The following is a 16,702-nucleotide window of genomic DNA, read 5'->3' as shown; positions in this document are numbered from 1 at the left end:
TGGGCAGCCAGCGGGAGGGCCTAGCCCTTCTTGCCCAGGCAGTGCTTATTAATATCAATCCTGTCCCCAAATGTTGGCGGAGGTCCCACAGGGGCTGATGCCATGGGTTGTCTGATATGACGGGGAGGATGGCATATCAGGGATGGCTTCCCGGAGGAAGTGTTGCTCTGGGTAGTGAGCACAGAGGAGGGATTTCTAGATGAGCTGAGTAGCAGGCATAAAGACCAGAGATGATGTGTGGCATGTGGAAGAGGAGGAGGAGGCGGCATGGCCCTTTCTCTGGTCTTTCAGAATCAACAAGGGTCTTGAGAGGGCGCCAAGGCTGGTGGCAGGGTCTTGGCCTTTTCTCCATGGAATTTAGAGGAAAGGGGCTGCTCCTCAGCCTCACCCAAAGTCTAGCTTCCAGAGGAACCCCTGGGTCCCCCTAGGAGAGAGGTCAGGGCCCCTGTGGTTACCGTGGCGCCATGGAGGAAATATGAGACCTCACCCTCTCTGCCTCTGAAGCCTCCTCTTTGAGTCAGTCAACAAACACCCCCGCATCAGCTCCAGGGAAGGGGGTTGAATGTGCCCCCAAACTCTTGACTTGGCCCCTCCACAGAGCGGGGCGAGGGCACTGCTTAACCAGAGAAATGGAGAAGCAGACGATGGGGTCTCTTGCATGGGGACTCGGCACAGCTGCCGGGGACGAGTCCCCAGCACCAGCTGTCTCCGGGGGCTCATGGATAACCGAGGCAAGCGGGCCTCCGATGGGATGTGGGTTCGAATCCAGCTCTTGTACTCTGGCTCTTAACCTTGGGTCAGTCACTGCCCTCTGAATGGTCTCTGTGGCCTCTGGAGGGAGAGCAGCACCCCCCACAGGGGGCTTGGGGCTGGGGCCAGAGGAGCTCTTCTGCCGTGCCCCGGCCCCTCTGACCCCTGTTTCTGCAGGGATCGCCAAGGCCTGTGAGCAGAACCTGAAAAAGACGCTGCGCTTCGGCGGCCGCCTGGAGCTCCCGGGCAGCATGGAGCTGCGGGCCATGTTGGTGAGCATAGGTGGGACTTGGGGAGGGGGACGGCCTACCCAGAGACCCCTGTCCCGGCCCAGGCATGCCCATGGAGGGGACTGGGGCTAGGTGAGACCCTGGTGAGATCCCAGCCTCTCCTCTCTCCGCACCCTCCCCTAGGCTGGCCGCAGTTCCAAGAGGCAGCTCTTTCTTCTCCCCGGGGGCCTGGAGCGCCACCTTAAGATCAAGACATGCACTGTGAGTGAGGGGGTGTCTGGGGGGTGGGACCCCAAGGGTGCTGAGCCACCCCCTACCTCCCCCATGAGGCAGGACTTAGCTCTCTGTTGCAGCCCAAGCCGGAGCCTAGGGGAGGTGGGTGGCCTTCAGCTCAGAGTCAGGCTGCAAATGAGAGATGGGCCGACTCAGGACCCACAACTCCAGAAGCTGCGTCCTTCCCTGTGTGGGGCTGACCCAGGGCGCGGGGAGCCTTGCCTCTGCAGTGGTGCCAGGGCGGGCTCAGGGCAGAGGTCACCTGGCTGGCCCAGCCTCTCACTTCCCCCATCCACAGGTGGCCCTGGACGTAGTGGAAGAACTTTGCGCTGAGATGGCTCTGACCCGCCCTGAGGCCTTTGACGAGTATGTCATCTTTGTTGTCACCAACCGAGGTGAGCAGCCAGAGGATGAGGCAGTCTGGGCCCACAACCCCCATCCCGACTGTGAGGCCCCGATTAGACGCTGCTTCCTCCAGGAAGCCCCCCGCCCGGGTGGAGGAGCCTCTGCACGGAGCACCCCCAGCCCTGCATCTCCCTCCCGCCACCCCACTTCGATCTGTGTGAGCTCATCTGGTCTGTCAGGCCGCGAGATGGCAGAAGACAGGGCTCCCCCAGGCCTCCATCTGCACCCCAGGGTACTCAGTAGGCCCTGCCCTCTGGGAGGGCAGGACTTAACAGGATGTGGCTCCTGAAACCCACACGTGCAAATACTTTTTCCTGCCTCCACTGTCCTCATAGCAGCCGAGAGAGCCCCACCCTCAGCCTCACCTGGCCCTTCTCCATGAGGCCAAATCCTTTCCCCCTGCAGCCCACCTGCTCTAGGCCATGGCTGAGCTTCTGCCACCAGCCGGTCAGTCCCACCCAACTCCAGCTGGCTCTCGGGCTGCTCAGCTCTGAACCACACGTCCTCAGCCCTGCCTGAGTCCAGCACAACATAGGCGGTGGAGAAGGCAGTAACAAAATAATCTTAGTAAGGGAGTTCACGAAGCAGGGGTGACAGCTGAAAGCACTTAATCCTATAAACGATCCCACCAGAACCCCATAAAATGAAATGTGTTGTCCTTCCCATTTACAGATGGGAAAACCAAGGCCCAGGGAGCCTGTGTTAGTCTCTTGTTGCTGCCATAACAAATCTCTCGGTGACTTCAAATAGCACATGTGTATGACCTTATGGTTCTGCAAGTCAGAATGCTGAGTCCTTCTGAGACTCTAGGAGCCTGTTTCTTCCTTTTTCCAGCTTCTGGAGGCACCCAAGTCCCTTGGCTCATGGCCCCTTCCTCCATCTTCAAAGCTCGCAGCGTAGCCTCTTCCAGTCTCTTCCTGTGACCCTCCTGCCTCCTTCTCATAGGCCCCTCGAGACTATGCTGGGTCCACTTGGGTCCCTGTGATTATCTCCCCTCTCAAGACCCTTAATCAGACTCCACGTCTCCTCTCCATGAAGATGTGCATTCACAGAAGGTGGGGATTAGGAGGGGAGCATTTTGAGGTCAGGCTGTTTCTCAGCCTGCCACGGAGCCCAAGGGACTTGCCCAAGGTCAGAGCCAGAACTTTATCATCATGCCACACCCCTCTTTTTCAGTGAAATTTTTCAAAGGTGTGGGACAGGGAACAGAAATGTCACTTCAAGAAATAAAAACTTGAGGCCGAGACCCACTCAGTGCCAGACCCCCATCTTCCCCTCACCCCCGGGAGCCCAGCAGGGATCTCCCCATAGGAGTCCTACAGAAAGGTGCCCACAGGACCTGAGGCCTCTTGTGCTTCTCCGGGTGCAGCCTCCTCTGCAGAGGGGAGAGAGGCTGGGTGTTCTCTGAGCAGCACCTGGGCGGGGCACCTCCCTAGGCCCAGGTGAGCTGAGCTTTGAGTCGGCGTTATTTCCACCTGGGAGCACAACTTCCACAAATCAGGGCCCCCCATCCTGTTCACCAAGGATACCGTGCCCCCGAGCAGAGAGGGGGCTCGCCACGTCTGCCCCCGCTCCCTGCAGGCCAGCACGTGTGTCCGCTCAGCCGGCGCGCCTACATCCTGGACGTGGCCTCGGAGATGGCACAGGTGGACGGCGGCTATGCACTGTGGTTCCGGCGTGTGCTCTGGGAACAGCCGCTCAAATTCGACAACGAGCTCTATGTGACCATGCACTACAACCAGGTCTGCACGTGTGGCCGCTCTGAGGCTCCAGAACCTCTGGGCTCCCCCGGGCTTGGCATCTGAGGCCTTCATGATTCCAGCCCTGAGGCCTCTGGTTCCCATGTGGGCGTGTCCGTGTCACCCTCACTTCCTAATTCGCAGGCCTCTGTCACCCGGGCCAGCCCGCTCTTCCTGTGTCGCTGCTGGTCCAGGCCCCTCCAGCCAGGCTGCTCAGACAACACGTTTTCAGGCCGTTCTGACCTCTTTCCTCCTGCTCTCCTCCAGCGCTGAGTGCCTCACCTGTCCCGTGCTCAGTAGCATTGTTTTTTGTTTTTTAATATTTATTTATTTGACTATGTCGGGTCTTAGTTTCAGCCTGCAGGCTTAGTTCTCATGAGGCATGTGGGATCTTAACTCCCCGACCAGGGATTGAACCTGTGTCTCCCGACTTGGAAGGCAGATTCTTAAAGACTAGACCAGAAGGGAAGTCCCCTGCTATGAAGCTTTGCCCGGCCTTTTCACATTAGGGTGCTGTCACTCCCCTCTTGGACTAGGTCATCTCAGTCAGGGTGGTGGTCCTGACAAAGTCGGGGTCTCCCTCGTGTGCGGACCCTTGCAGACGCGCTGGGTAGAGACAGCGTGCTTCTCAGAAGCTGGGGCCCCTTTGGGCCCAGCTGTGGCCATTCTGTGTCCAAGGCCTGTCACTGGGCTCTTGTGTCTGTGGGCCAGCCAGCAGCACCCCTGGGACTTGTGGAAACATGACCCGTGGGTCCTGCACTCTGCAGAGCAGGGGCCAGCGCTTCCCCAGTTCCTGTGGCTTCCAAGCCACGGTCCTCCCCGCTCATCATCCAGGTGCTTCTGTCACTGCTCCCCGAAGCCCAGGAAAGTGACCGCCAACCCCGCCCAGAAGCGAGACCCTGGCATGGCTCAGCATCTGTGTCCAGACCTCCCCGGTTGTGTGCCTGGCGCCTGGCCTCCTGCAGCCCCTCACCTACATTTTTCCCGCCCCTGTAGGTGCTGCCTGACTACCTGAAGGGCCTTTTCAGCACCATGCCGGCTGGCCAGCCCAGCGAGCAGCAGCTGCAGCAGGTGTCCAAGCTGGCTGCGCTGCAGCACCGGGCCAAGGACCACTTCTACCTGCCTAGCGCGTGAGCACACACCCACCCCTGCCCCACCCCTGAGCTGCCCACCCCCCCTCAGCCCAGCCCGTCCATCTAGGACCCTGCCTCCCAGCAGGACAGGTCACTTCCAACTGGTATTAATAGCTCAGAGAAAATGAATGATAAAATGCATTCAGGATACACAAACTGTGGCCCAGGAAGTACACATGGCCCTGCAGAGAGCGTTGGCCACAGGAATGTCCACTGTGATGGCATCGACAATCTCCAACAGCAGAGGATTCCTTAAATTGTGGGGTGTCAGGTGGCCTTTAAACTGATGTTCTCAAAGTGATGGGACTTCGGTTGTCCCTACACTCTCCATCTTTCTCCTCTTGAAACTCGGGCCCCAAAGAGCTTCTGTGTCTGTGGGTCGTATCTATCGATATATTTACACTATTTGAAATGAAACCAGAGAGAACTTAAAATACTGATTTATTAATGAAAAACAAGGACACTACATATTAATGTTAAGATAAATGTGGACATATGATAATTATAATACAAATAGTGTAAGGTAACATTATGTGTTAATATAAATAAGTCATGAAAACACAAGTGTATTTTCCCAAGAGCTCCAGTGAGAGCAGCTGTACTGCTTCTCCCTTTGCAAATCTCTGTACCATCTGGCTTAATAGCTGACAGCTGGATGCCCATCCCTGCTTCTCGGTCAGTCTGTTGTGACTGCACAGGTCATGCGGTCTCTGCACCTGCACTTGTGAGAGAACGAGGGGGAGGCAGATGACCGCTCAGATTGTTACGGAAGTGACTTTGCCCTCCCAGCCCCTCGACCACACTTTGAGAGCCCCTGCTGTGAATAACCGGAGAAGGCAATGGCACCCCACTCCAGTACTCTTGCCTGGAAAATACCAGGGACGGAGAAGCCTGGTAGGCTGCAGTCCATGGGGTCACTAAGAGTCGGGCACAACTGAGTGACTTCACTTTCACTTTTCACTTTCATGCATTGGAGAAGGAAATGGCAACCCACTCCAGTATTCTTGCCTAGAGAATCCCAGGGACAGAGGAGCCTGGTGGGCTGCCGTCTATGAGGTCGCACAGAGTCGGACACGACTGAAGCGACTTAGCAGCAGCTGTGAATAACTGTAAGAAAGGCAAGTGTGTGGACAGGGTTTGTCCCACTGTAAGGGTGCAACACTTACACCCTTCTGATGCTATGATGTAAGGGAAAGTGGAGGAAGCACATACAGGTGTCACCCAGGCCGGGATGGAGACAGCTGTGGCGCCCTTACTCTTTCTGTGGCATCTGCACATGTCGCCTCTGCAGATGCCCCAAACTGCACTCTAATGTCCCCTCTTGCAGATGAGCAAACTGAGCCCCAGAGACAGGATATGGCTTCCCTAGGCTGGGGCAACCAGGATTCAGACCTGGGGAGGCTGGGTCCAGAGGCCAGGCTCTTACCCAGCAGTGCAGAGAAGGAAAGATGTAGCCCAGAGAGTCTTTTAGGGGTTCCCCTGACATCCCTCCCGTCCCCAGTGTGCAGCCCAGACTGGTACTTGTTGGTATTTTTCAGATGTCCTGAGGCCAGGGCTGCCTTAGGGCAGCCAGCATATGGTCAGGGGAGGCCTGGACAGGTGGGAGTTGAGGGTCCTGGGGGCCATCTGGAGCCCACTGCTCTGCTCTGCTGATCATTGCTGGGGGTTGCTTTGCTGTCCTGATGTTTCCCCCACCCTGTGCTCCCTTCTCACCCCTCTGACCTGGGCTATTCCCCAGGGGATGGGGGCTACAAAGGACGAACCCATGAGGGGTCACTGTATGACCTTGGATGAGCTGGTGAACTCCTCAGAGCCTGCGTTCCCTTGTCAGCAAACAAGGAGCCCGCTGGTGTTGGCCAGCGGTTACTGAGCACGTGCTGTGTGCCCAGCCCCGCTTGTACCACCGTCTGTCCCCACCCTGTCGTCCGCATTCCCCCAGCGTTCAGCCGTAAGGAGGTTTGGTGGAACCCCTGATGGTCAGCCGGCTTTTCCCTGCCTGCCAGGCGGGAGGCCCAGGGGTACATTCCGGCCCAGCTGTACCGCACCGAGGCCAGCTCGACGTGGCTCCGCCTGCTTGGCCAGCACCGGCAGCAGGTGCAGGCGCTCAGCCCCCACCAGGCCCGTGCCCAGTTTCTGGGTGAGAAGGAGTTGGGCTGGGGAGGGAGTCGTGGGGGCCTGGCTGAGGAGGGTGGTGAGGAGGCCTTTTCCTTTGTACAAAAGTATCTTTGGTGTCAGGTTTCTAAAGGCCTTCCAAGGCCCCACCTAGACTGGGGGGCCCAGCGGGGATGGAGGGAGGTCCAGGGTGGGCAGCAGCACTGGCAGGAGGAGCACCGGGCTGGGGGTTCCTGTGCTGGATGGGCTGTGGAGGGAGGGGTGGGCTAATGCACTGATGAGCCCTGGTCGCCTGACCACCACCCCCAGGCCTCCTCAGCGCCTCGCCCATGTTCGGCTCCTCCTTCTTCCTGGTCCAGAGCTGTAGCACCGCGGCTGTGCCAGCCCCCTGCATCCTCGCTGTCAACCAGAACGGCCTCAACTTCCTCAGCACTGAGACCCACGTGAGTGGCTCAGCCCAGCCCCGCCCCGCCCCGCCCCCCAGGGACATCCAGCTCCACTGCTCACACCTGCGTGACCTTGGGCGAGGCTCCGCCCCCTTCTTCCTCACCTGGGACGATGACGCAGGCTGTTGTCCTGGCGAAACAGGTGAAGCACACCGACCCGAAAAGCCTGTGTGGCTCTACTGGAGCCTCAGCCAAGAAACCATTTCCATGGGTCTGGCCGCCGGATGACCAAGATCAAGGTGCCGGCAGGGTTGGCTTCCTCTGAGACCTCCCTCCTTGCTTGTAGATGGCCATCCTGGCTGAGCCCTCATATGGCCCTTTCTCTGGGGTCCGTGAATCCCAAGGTCCTCTTCTCATAAGGACTGGTGGGATGGGAGCCCACCATAGCCTGACTCCCCTCTTCAAAGACCTGTCTCCAGGTTCTGAGGGGGTGGGTCAGGATTTGGGGACACAATGCAGTCCAGACCAAAAGGGACCTGCTACCCCCATTCTTAGTTCTTCTTCAGGGATTGGACCTTGACATGAGGGCTCCAGGGCAAGTGGCTTGTGTGGAAACAGTGGAGCGAGGAAGGGAGACCAGGAGGAGGTCACAGCCCAGGGGACACAGCCGGGGTGGGGCCTGTGAGAGCATTTAGGTTCCCACTGTGGGCACGGGGACTCAGTCCAGCGGGGAGCACCAGTCTCAGAGGACGCTCTGTTCTGTGGGTGGGAATGCTGGGGTGTCTGTCTGCTGTGTCCATCTGTCACAAGGGGCCGCTGGCTCTCATCGCTCTGGTTTCTCCTGGGGTGAGCCAGGGAAGCTCTGCATTAGCTCCTGGGGCCAGAAAGAATGCTCCTGGCCAGAGGGGTGGGTGTGAAGGGGTGGGAAGGTCAGGGTACACCGGCATTACCTGGAGCTCAAGCATTTAGAGTGGTGCCTGGCATGCTGCACACGTGTGCGTCATTGTTGAAGTAATGTCACAGATGAGACACTGAGGTCCAGAGAGGTAAAGCTGCTTGCCCTGGGTCACACAGCCAGTCACTGGGGGACGAGTACTTGAACCGGGGTGTCGTGCCCCCTGCGTATCTGTCCCTTAGGGCAGGGGTACCAGTAGGTGAGACTGTCCCACCCCCAAGCCCGTCTGCTCCCCATCCCCCCCAGGAGCTGATGGTGAAGTTCCCCCTGAAGGAGATCCAGTCGACGCGGACCCAGCGGCCCACAGCCGGCTCCAGCTGCCCCTATGTGGAGGTCGCACTCGGGGACGTCACTGCCCAGCACACTGTGCAGCTGCAGCTGGAGCAGGTGGGCCCCCGGGGGGTTGCCCAGCCCCCCACTCCCGAATTCTGCACACTAGGCTCTCCTCGGCCCAGCCAAGTTCTGGGGAGCATCCAGCCCAGCGCAGGGGACAGAGCTAAGCCCATACTACACAGACCTGCCGGTTTCAAGGTGGTCTTGGAGAGGCATCTTGATGGTGGGATCCTAGAAATGAGGGCCCAGATTGTTTGCAGAAGAATAAGGTGTTCGATGGGAAACTGGGGAGGTCCTAACTGTCCTTGAATATAAAGCTGAGAACTTGGGCCCTCCTCCCGAGGGCACTTGGGAGCCATAGAAGGTTGCTAGGAGGGCAGGGACATGGGCAGTTCACCTGGGCTAAGGCTTGGAGGTTGGACTGTGGGGCCGGGGCTTGACAGATGGAGAGTGGGGTTTCCCTGTCCTGGGCCTTCTCCCTTTGCAGCACCCGTGGGTGCTCCTCAAAAGCCAAGTCCTCTATGTCAGCCAGTTCCACGTCCCATAGCCCCCAGGGTAGGGCCAGACCAGTGTTCTCACCTGCTGGAGAGGGGGCTGAGGTCCAGAGAAGGGGCTGAATGGGGCTCGGCCCACCTGTCTGTCCTTGCCAGCCCACTGCACCCCTCAAGATGTGGGCCCAGAACTCCCCCACCCCAAGCCAGGGCCTGCATTAGTTGGGCTGCTTTCCAGGGCACGAGACAGGGGCTCCCACCACCCTAGCCCTGCCCCTGAGGGTCAAGGCCAGAGCATGACCCCTTGCCACCCCCCACCACCCCTGCCATGTTCCTTGGGGAGCCTGTGACTGGGGATCAGTCTGCTTCCCACCACCCCCCAGTCCCGTTCCCGCTGAGGTCACCCTGATCCTGGCCTCACCTGGACTCAGCCTGTTTCCTGGACTCCCCCAGAGACCCCACCTCTTCGGACCTGCCCATCTGTTGCTTTCTGGGCCCTTTATGGAGCCCCCTCCCCTGGACGACCTCTTAACTGGTGCAAGGCCGGGACCTCCCCCCAGGACCCCTCTGCCCTAAGGCTTCCACAGCTGCTCTGCAAGACAGCCTCCTATTTCTCTCTCCCTCAGTGTCATTCTTGGAGGCCAATAGGCCTCTGCCCTCACCTCCAACCCTCGCAGACCCTTGGGCCCCAACCCAGCAGTCCTTCTCGTCCCTACCCCCTCCTCTTTTTACCTCTGTGATCTCAGCTCCCCTGACCCCTTGTCCCCTCCCTGCCCCAGAACACCCTCCCATTGCACTCGCTGTCCCCTCTGCCTGGGACACGCTCCCCCTGTATCACAGGGCTTCTTCCCTCCCTTTATTCCAGTTTCAGCACAAACATCACCTCCTAGAAGCCTCCCCTGATCCTCCTGATAATTCACTCTCTCTGCCTCAGTAGGTCTCATATGGCTTGGAAGTCACTTTATTATTGGTTCTCAGGTTGTCCATCTCCCCATTAGAACGTGAGCCCCAAGAGGGCCAGGCTGTGTCCACATGGTGTCCATAGCACAGCGCCCAGTGTGTAGTGGATGCTTAGGAAGTGGCTGGATGGAGGAGGAGGAGGAGGAAGAGGCAGTCTTTCTGGCTTCTCCACTTGGTTGCAGCATCCCCCTCCCCCTGCCCACGGGAGCCCTGAGGCTGGGGCCCAGTTCATTCTAGGCCGTGGGTACCAGGTGTTAACCGTGGCAGCTCATTTATTGACAGGGCTAATAGTTTTTAAATGTGAAGGATTTACATATCGTGAAGTCTCATGTCATCCTCACCACGGCCCTGTGAGGCAGGCCCTGGGAAACCGAGACCCCAGGGGCAAGGCCGCTGAGGGTGATGGAGGTGCAATAAGTGGCCCAGGTTACATGCAGCAGAGCTGGTGAATGCATGGGTCTCCACCTGGCTCATCCCTTCCCACCTGCAGCTCAGAATTCCTTTCCAGCTGCCAGAGCTTTTCCTGGGGCCCTGAGGAGGTGGGGATGAGGGTGGGGCCCCAGTACTGGGAGAGTCTGGCCTCCACCTCTCTCCCAGCCATGGGAGAGCTGGGGAGTGCTGACTCACGTCTGTCCTGCAGGGCCTGGAGCTGTGTCGAGTGGTGGCCGTACATGTGGAGAACCTGCTCAGTGCCCGCGAGAAGCGGCTCACGCTGCCCCCCAGCGAGATCACATTACTCTGATCCAACCCCCAGGCCCCCTCTGGCAGGAGGCTGGCTGTGTGGTCCCAGGGGAGCTATCGGGTCAGAACCTTAGGGGAGACCAAGAGGCAGGAGGTGGAGAAGCCCAAGTCCCCAGGAACCTGAGAAGACCAACTGAGAGTTGGGATGGAGTTACAGCATGCAAACCTGGGGTCAGATAGCCGGAGGAACCTCCAAAGACTGACCAATGGGCCCTCCTGCCACCTATCACTGTGGCCCTGCCCTGACCCCTGCTGCGGCATGGTAGCCCCACACCAGAAGCCTAGGCAAACTGAACCTGCTTTTGCTTCTCCTGGGGTCTGATGTTCAAATCTGCTCCATCTCCCTGTCCTAGCCCCTCATTTGTCCTCCCCCCCATCCCAGGTGCCCTCTGTACTGCTGCTGAGCTTGGATTCATGGCTCTTGGTCATTTCAGTGCAAATAAAAGGTTCATCTGGCAGCCTTTTCTCATATAGTTGTTGTTGTTCAGTCACTCAGTCATGTTTGACTCTTTGCGACCCCATGGACTGCAGCATGCCAGGCTTCCCTATCCATTACCAACTCCCGGAGCTTACTCAAACTCATGTCCATTGAGTCAGTGATACCATCCAACCATCTCATCCTCTGTTGTCCCCTTCTCCTCCCGCCTTCAATCTTTCCAAGCATCAGGGTCTTTTCCAGTGAGTCAGTTCTTTGCATCAGATGGCCAAAGGATTAGAGTTTCAGCTTCAGCATCAGTCCTCCCAATGAATATTCAAGACTGATTTCCTTTACGATTGACTGAATGGATCTCCTTGCTGTCCAAGGGGCTCTCAAGAGTCTTCTCCAATACCACAGTTCAAAAGCATCAATTCTTCGGCGCTCAGCTTTCTTTATAGTCCAACTCTCACATCTATACATGACTATTGGAAAAACCATACCTTTGACCAGACAGATCTTGTTGGCAAAGTAATGTCTCTGCTTTTTAATATGCTGTTTAGGTTGGGCTTCCCTTGTGGCTCAGCTGGTAAAGAATCCGCCTGCAACGTGGGAGACCTGGGTTCGATCCCTGGGTTGGGAAGATCCCCTGGAGAAGGGAAAGGCTACCCACTCCAGTATTCTGGCCTGGAGAATTCCATGGACTATACAGTTCATGTGGTCACAAAGAGTTGGACATGACTGAGCAACTTTCACTTCACTTTCTAGGTTGGTCATAGCTTTTCTTCCAAGGAGCAAGCATCTTTTAATTTCATGGCTGCAGTGATGTTGCACCCCGCCAAAATAAAGTCTGTCACTGTTTCCATTGTTTCCCCATCTCTTTGCCATGAAGTGATGGGACTGGATACCATGATCTTAGTTTTCTGAATGAGTTTTAAGCCAACTTTTTCACTCTCCTCTTTCACTTTTATCAAGAGGCTCTTTAGTTCTTCTTCGCTTTCTGCCATAAGGTTAGTGTCATCTGCGTATCTGAGGTTATTGATATTTCTCCTGGCAATCTTGATTCCAGCTTGTGCTTCATCCGGCCTGGCATTTCACGTGATATACTCTGCATATAAGTTAAATAAGCAGAGTGACAATATACAACCTTGACATACTCCCTTCCCAATTTGGAACCAGTCTATTTTTCCATGTCTGGTTCTAACTGTTGCTTCTTGACTTGCATACAGATTTCTCAGGAGGCAGGTCAGGTGGTCTGGTATTCCCATCTCTTGAAGAATTTTCCACAGTTTGTTGTGATCCACACAGTCAGAGGCTTTGGTGTAGTCAATAAAGCAGAAGTAGATGTTTTTCTGGAACTCTCTTGCTTTTTTGATGATCCAACAGATGTTGGCAATTTGATCTCTGGTTCCTCTGCCTTTTCTAAATCCAGCTTGAACGTCTGGAAGTTCTTGGTTCACGTACTGTTGAAGAGTAGCTTGGAGAATTTTGACATTACTTTGCTAGCGTGTGAGATGAGTGTTTCCCCATCTATTTGCCATGAAGTGATGGGACTGATGCCATGATCTTAGTTTTCTGAATGTTGAGTTTTAAGCCAACTTCTTCACTCTTCTCTTTCACATTCATCAAGAGGCTCTTTGGTTTCTCTTTGCTTTCTGCCATAAGGTTGGTGTCATCTGCATATCTGAGGTTATTGATATTTCTCTCCGCAATCTTAATTCCAGCTTGTGCTTCATCCAGCCCAGCTTTTTTTTTTTTTTAGTTCTACCAGTTTATTGCTACCAACCCATCTTCCTCCACCCTCGTGCACACATGCTCAGTCATGTAACCCCATGGACTGCAGCCCACCAGGCTCCTCTGTCCATGGACTTTTCCAGTCAAGAATACTGGAGTGGGTTGCCATTTCCTTCTCCACCAGCCCTGCATTTTGCATGATGTACTCTGCACGTAAGTTAAATAAACAGGGTGACAATATACAGCCTTGACATATTCCTTTCCCAATGTGGAACTAGTTCATTGTTCCATGTCCAGTTCTAACTGTTGCTTCTTGACCTGAGTACAGATTTCTCAGGAGGCAGGTAAGGTGTTCTGGTATTGCCATCTCTTGAAGAATTTTCTACAGTTTGTTGTGATCCACACAGTCAAAGGCTTTAGCATAGTCAATAAAGCAAATGTTTTTTTGGAATTCTGTGTATTCTTTTCTGGAATACGGTTGTTGAGTGGAAACTGTTGTTGAGTTGGAAAATGAGCCTGAGGGAGGCGGCAGGAGTCGGAAGCCCAGTTATGCTCCTGAACAGAGCTGTCAGCAGAGACATCCATCCTTACCTCTCCCTGTAGGGCCCTGTCTCCCAACCTTGCCCCACTTTGGGTAGTCCCAACCCCAGGTCCTTGTCATGGGATGGGTCACACAAGACTTGAGAGTGGTATAGTAGAAGGGGAGATGTCCCACATGTCAGTGGCTGAGGAGGCAGAAGTCTGGGAAAAGGCTTCCCAGAGAATGGGATGTTGGGGTTGGGTTTTGAAGGATAAGTAGGAGTTTGCTAGGAATAGATGGAGGAGAGGAAAATGAATATTCTAAACAGAGAAAATAGTGTTTACTCCTTACTGTATCCTTCAAAGCTTAGGACAATGCCTAACACAGAGTAGGTGCTTACAAAATATGTCACATGAATGAAAGAACTGAATGAATGTTGATGGAGAGTGCTAGTGCTTTGAGGAACTTGTTGGGGAGTGGAGCACTAGGCTTGGGAGAGGAAGACTGAAGGGGTGTGTGGGGTCATAATTGGCTGGAGCCATAGTGTCAGAGGAAGGATTTATTTATTCATTCAGTAGCTATTAAGCATCCACTGCATACTAGGCAAATGCCAGGCACTGGGAGTTGGTCACAGTCGCTCATAGTTAGTGGCTCTGCCCAGGTGAAAGGTCTCTTGGGTTGTAGAATGCAAGCATGCCATGTGAGTGAGGCCCCAGCTGAAGTGCATGGAACAGGGAGGAGCCTCCGGGCCCATCCCAGGGCACACTGCAGATTCATGTGCTGGGTGGTCACAGGTCTGAGTTGTGAGAGGTTTGTCACACAGAATCAGATAACCAGAACACCGGAGCTTTGGAATTTCAGGATATGGGCCTTAAGGGTGAGGCTCCTGTTTTTTCAGCTCTTCTGGTGCTTCCATGGTTGCAGCAGCAGGTCGAGCCCTTGTCAGAGCTAACGACCCCAAGAGGTAGAGTGGGAAAACTCAGGGGTGGCAGGAGAGTCAGACCCCTCTGTGTCCCCCAGACCCAGGAAGACAGGAACTCCAGGAGGTCATGGGGAGAGCAAGAACCGAAGGAATCCAGCCCCGGGTGCCCGGCCTGGTGTGGGATGAGAACAGGAGACACATCTGGGAGGCCTGGGAGCCTGATACTCTGTCCTGTCTTCGTGGGGTAACTGAGACCCCAGAGGTAAAAGGGGCCACCAATTGGCCTGGCCTAGAGGCAAACACCGGAGAAGGCAATGGCAACCCACTCCAGCGTTCTTGCCTGGAGAATCCCAGGGACGGGGAAGCCTGGTGGGCTGCCGTCTATGGGGTCGCACAGAGTCGGACATGACTGAAGCGACTTAGCAGCAGCAGCAGCAGCAGAGGCAAACACAGGGAGTCTCGTTCCAGAGCTTTTCACTTCCCACTGAGGCTCATATGGGAGACAGGAAGGCCCTGGCTGCAGAGCATGGGAAAACCACCCTGAGGGGGTGTCTGGGAGCCCTGGAAGAGGAGGTGACTCCCACGTTTGCCCAGTGAGTGGAGCACTTGGGGGCTCTGGCAGGACTTTCTGAAGACTGAGGTAGTGAACTCCCTACCACCAGGTGTGTGAGCAGAGTCCGATGCCCCCTCTTGGAGGGTGGTTGAGAGGTGGGTGCTGGGCTTCTGAAGGGCCTGAGCCCTTGCAGCCACACTGCCAGTATGCAGGTAAAGGGGCCCTACCCAAGCCATCACCTAGAATGGCCCAGACAGGACTGGAGCCCAAGCCTAGCTCCCTGGCCAGTGGCCTTGCCCACTGGCCACCTTCTCACCACGTGCAGCTACCTTCTTGCCACTATTACAAGCAATGCCCACCAGCTCGGGTCAGAAAAGGGCAGGAGCCATTCCCTACAGGCTCCGTGCCTGTCCTGTCTCCCTTACACCTGCTGCTGCTCGCAAGGGGGTTAGAGCCACAGTCCCAGGTGTCCAGGCCTTCCCATCCCACTGGCCCTGCTGGCCTGGCCTTGCCAAGTTACCCCACGACAGGCCCCACTTCCCAGCAGAGACCGTTAGGCCCTCAGTTTAGGACGTGCAAACAGGCCCAAAATGGAGGCCAGTAGTCCTCTCTGCTTAACGGACAGGATATGGGACTGCATCTCATCCGCGCACCCACCGCACGTGTGGGCACTGATGTCACTCCCGCCTCCAGAGCTTGTCGGGGTCCTAAGCCGGAGGTAATGGTTCAAAAACACTGCTGCCGGGTCGCAGGGTCCTGAGCTCAGGCCCTGACCAGCCGGGGACGGTGGGTGGAGAGGGCGCAGGGACAATGGGGAGGGCGCACAATGGTCAGAAAGGAGAGACTACGAAACCCAAGATGCATTTCATTCAAGAGAAAAATCTGGGGAGGCTGCTAGAAGAGTGAACCAAGCCTCCAAAAACCACAATGAAGGCGCGGGTGGGAGGGACTGGCCCAGGAGCGTGACCACGCGAGCAGGCCTGCGGGTCAGGCGGGGCCTGGAGGGTCTGAACAAAGGGCTAGGCGCCCGGTAGAGCGGCGACTCCCGGGTCCGAGGCCCGCGCTCCAGTCCCGGCTCCCCGCCATCCCCAGGGCACCCTGCCCAGGAGAGCCGCGCACGCGCGGCCGCCTGGACGTGACTCGGGCAACGTCCACGCGGGGAGGGGGCGAGGGGGGTGGCATCTGTGGCGGCAGCCATCGGACAGGGCGCTCGGCCGGGGCTCTCGACCCAGGAATCTTGAGAGTTCCCTTGCGCGCAAACGGCTTCACTTCGGTCGCTTCTCCACTCAGGCACTCATTTAGCCACCCGGTCATCCTTTTAGGGGTCCTTACATCCCGCCCGCGGCGAATTAGGGGGACGGACGCAGTAGCCAAGGCGACCGTCGGATGGACAGGCACGCGCGCCAACCGGCTTCCGGAAGCTGCCGTCTGGTCCCGCCCGGCCCGTGGCGGGTGGCCCAATGACAGAATCGGAAGCGCCAAAGGGGCGGTGCCCGGGGAGCCTTGCTTGTGGCGGTTCCCCGGTGATTGCGTGCTGTGGGCTGAGGCGATTTTGGGCGTTCGGATGATGCCGTGACGCAGCGTGGCGACAGCGTTGGTGGCGTGAGCGCATTCCTGTGGAGGGAGCCCTTCGGCCGCGTGGGTGGCGGGGCGAGGAGGCAGGCTGCTGTTTGGGGCGCTCGCGGACCCCTTCAGTGGGTGGGGGAGGGGCGGCGGACGGCGAGCGGTCTTCGTCTGCGCGTGCGCGTACTTCTCCGCTGACCCGGCTGCACGCACGCGCATGCTCTGTGCGCGCGGAGCCGCGGTGGCCGGCTGTACTGCGCGTGCGCTTGGAGCAGCCCGCTGAGGAGCGGCGCTGGCGGACGTCGGGCGGGCGGCCGTGACGTCGTGAGGAGCGCTTTAAAGTGCGGGCCGGGCCGGGCGTCTGAGGGTCCGGCCGGGAGTCGGGCCGAGCCTCCGCGGCCGCCCTGCGCGGCATGAGGCCCTGCCGGCGCTCCTGCCCCCCCGGACGCGGAGGAGGAGGGAGCCCCGTCGCCCCCGCCGCCGCATG

At 57.2% G+C, this 16,702-nt stretch overlaps 1 protein-coding gene across 1 annotated transcript in view; it reads left to right on the top strand.

The window, feature by feature from the left end:
* Positions 1 to 10,959, top strand: part of MYO15A (myosin XVA) — a 46,834-nt gene extending 35,875 nt beyond the window's left edge. Inside the window, exons 57-65 of the mRNA XM_043900940.1 lie at positions 928 to 1,022; positions 1,164 to 1,241; positions 1,552 to 1,648; positions 3,240 to 3,400; positions 4,394 to 4,527; positions 6,534 to 6,667; positions 6,952 to 7,085; positions 8,230 to 8,370; positions 10,408 to 10,959. Of these exons, the coding sequence (XP_043756875.1) occupies positions 928 to 1,022; positions 1,164 to 1,241; positions 1,552 to 1,648; positions 3,240 to 3,400; positions 4,394 to 4,527; positions 6,534 to 6,667; positions 6,952 to 7,085; positions 8,230 to 8,370; positions 10,408 to 10,509 (1,076 nt within the window). The 3' untranslated portion in view covers positions 10,510 to 10,959. The remainder of the gene's footprint in view (positions 1 to 927; positions 1,023 to 1,163; positions 1,242 to 1,551; positions 1,649 to 3,239; positions 3,401 to 4,393; positions 4,528 to 6,533; positions 6,668 to 6,951; positions 7,086 to 8,229; positions 8,371 to 10,407) is intronic.
* The last annotated feature ends 5,743 nt before the right edge of the window (positions 10,960 to 16,702 follow it).

This window comes from Cervus elaphus, chromosome 5 (genome assembly GCF_910594005.1).
Source record: "Cervus elaphus chromosome 5, mCerEla1.1, whole genome shotgun sequence".
NCBI classification, from domain to species: Eukaryota; Metazoa; Chordata; class Mammalia; order Artiodactyla; family Cervidae; genus Cervus; species Cervus elaphus.
This window is presented reverse-complemented; position numbering and strand designations above follow the sequence as displayed.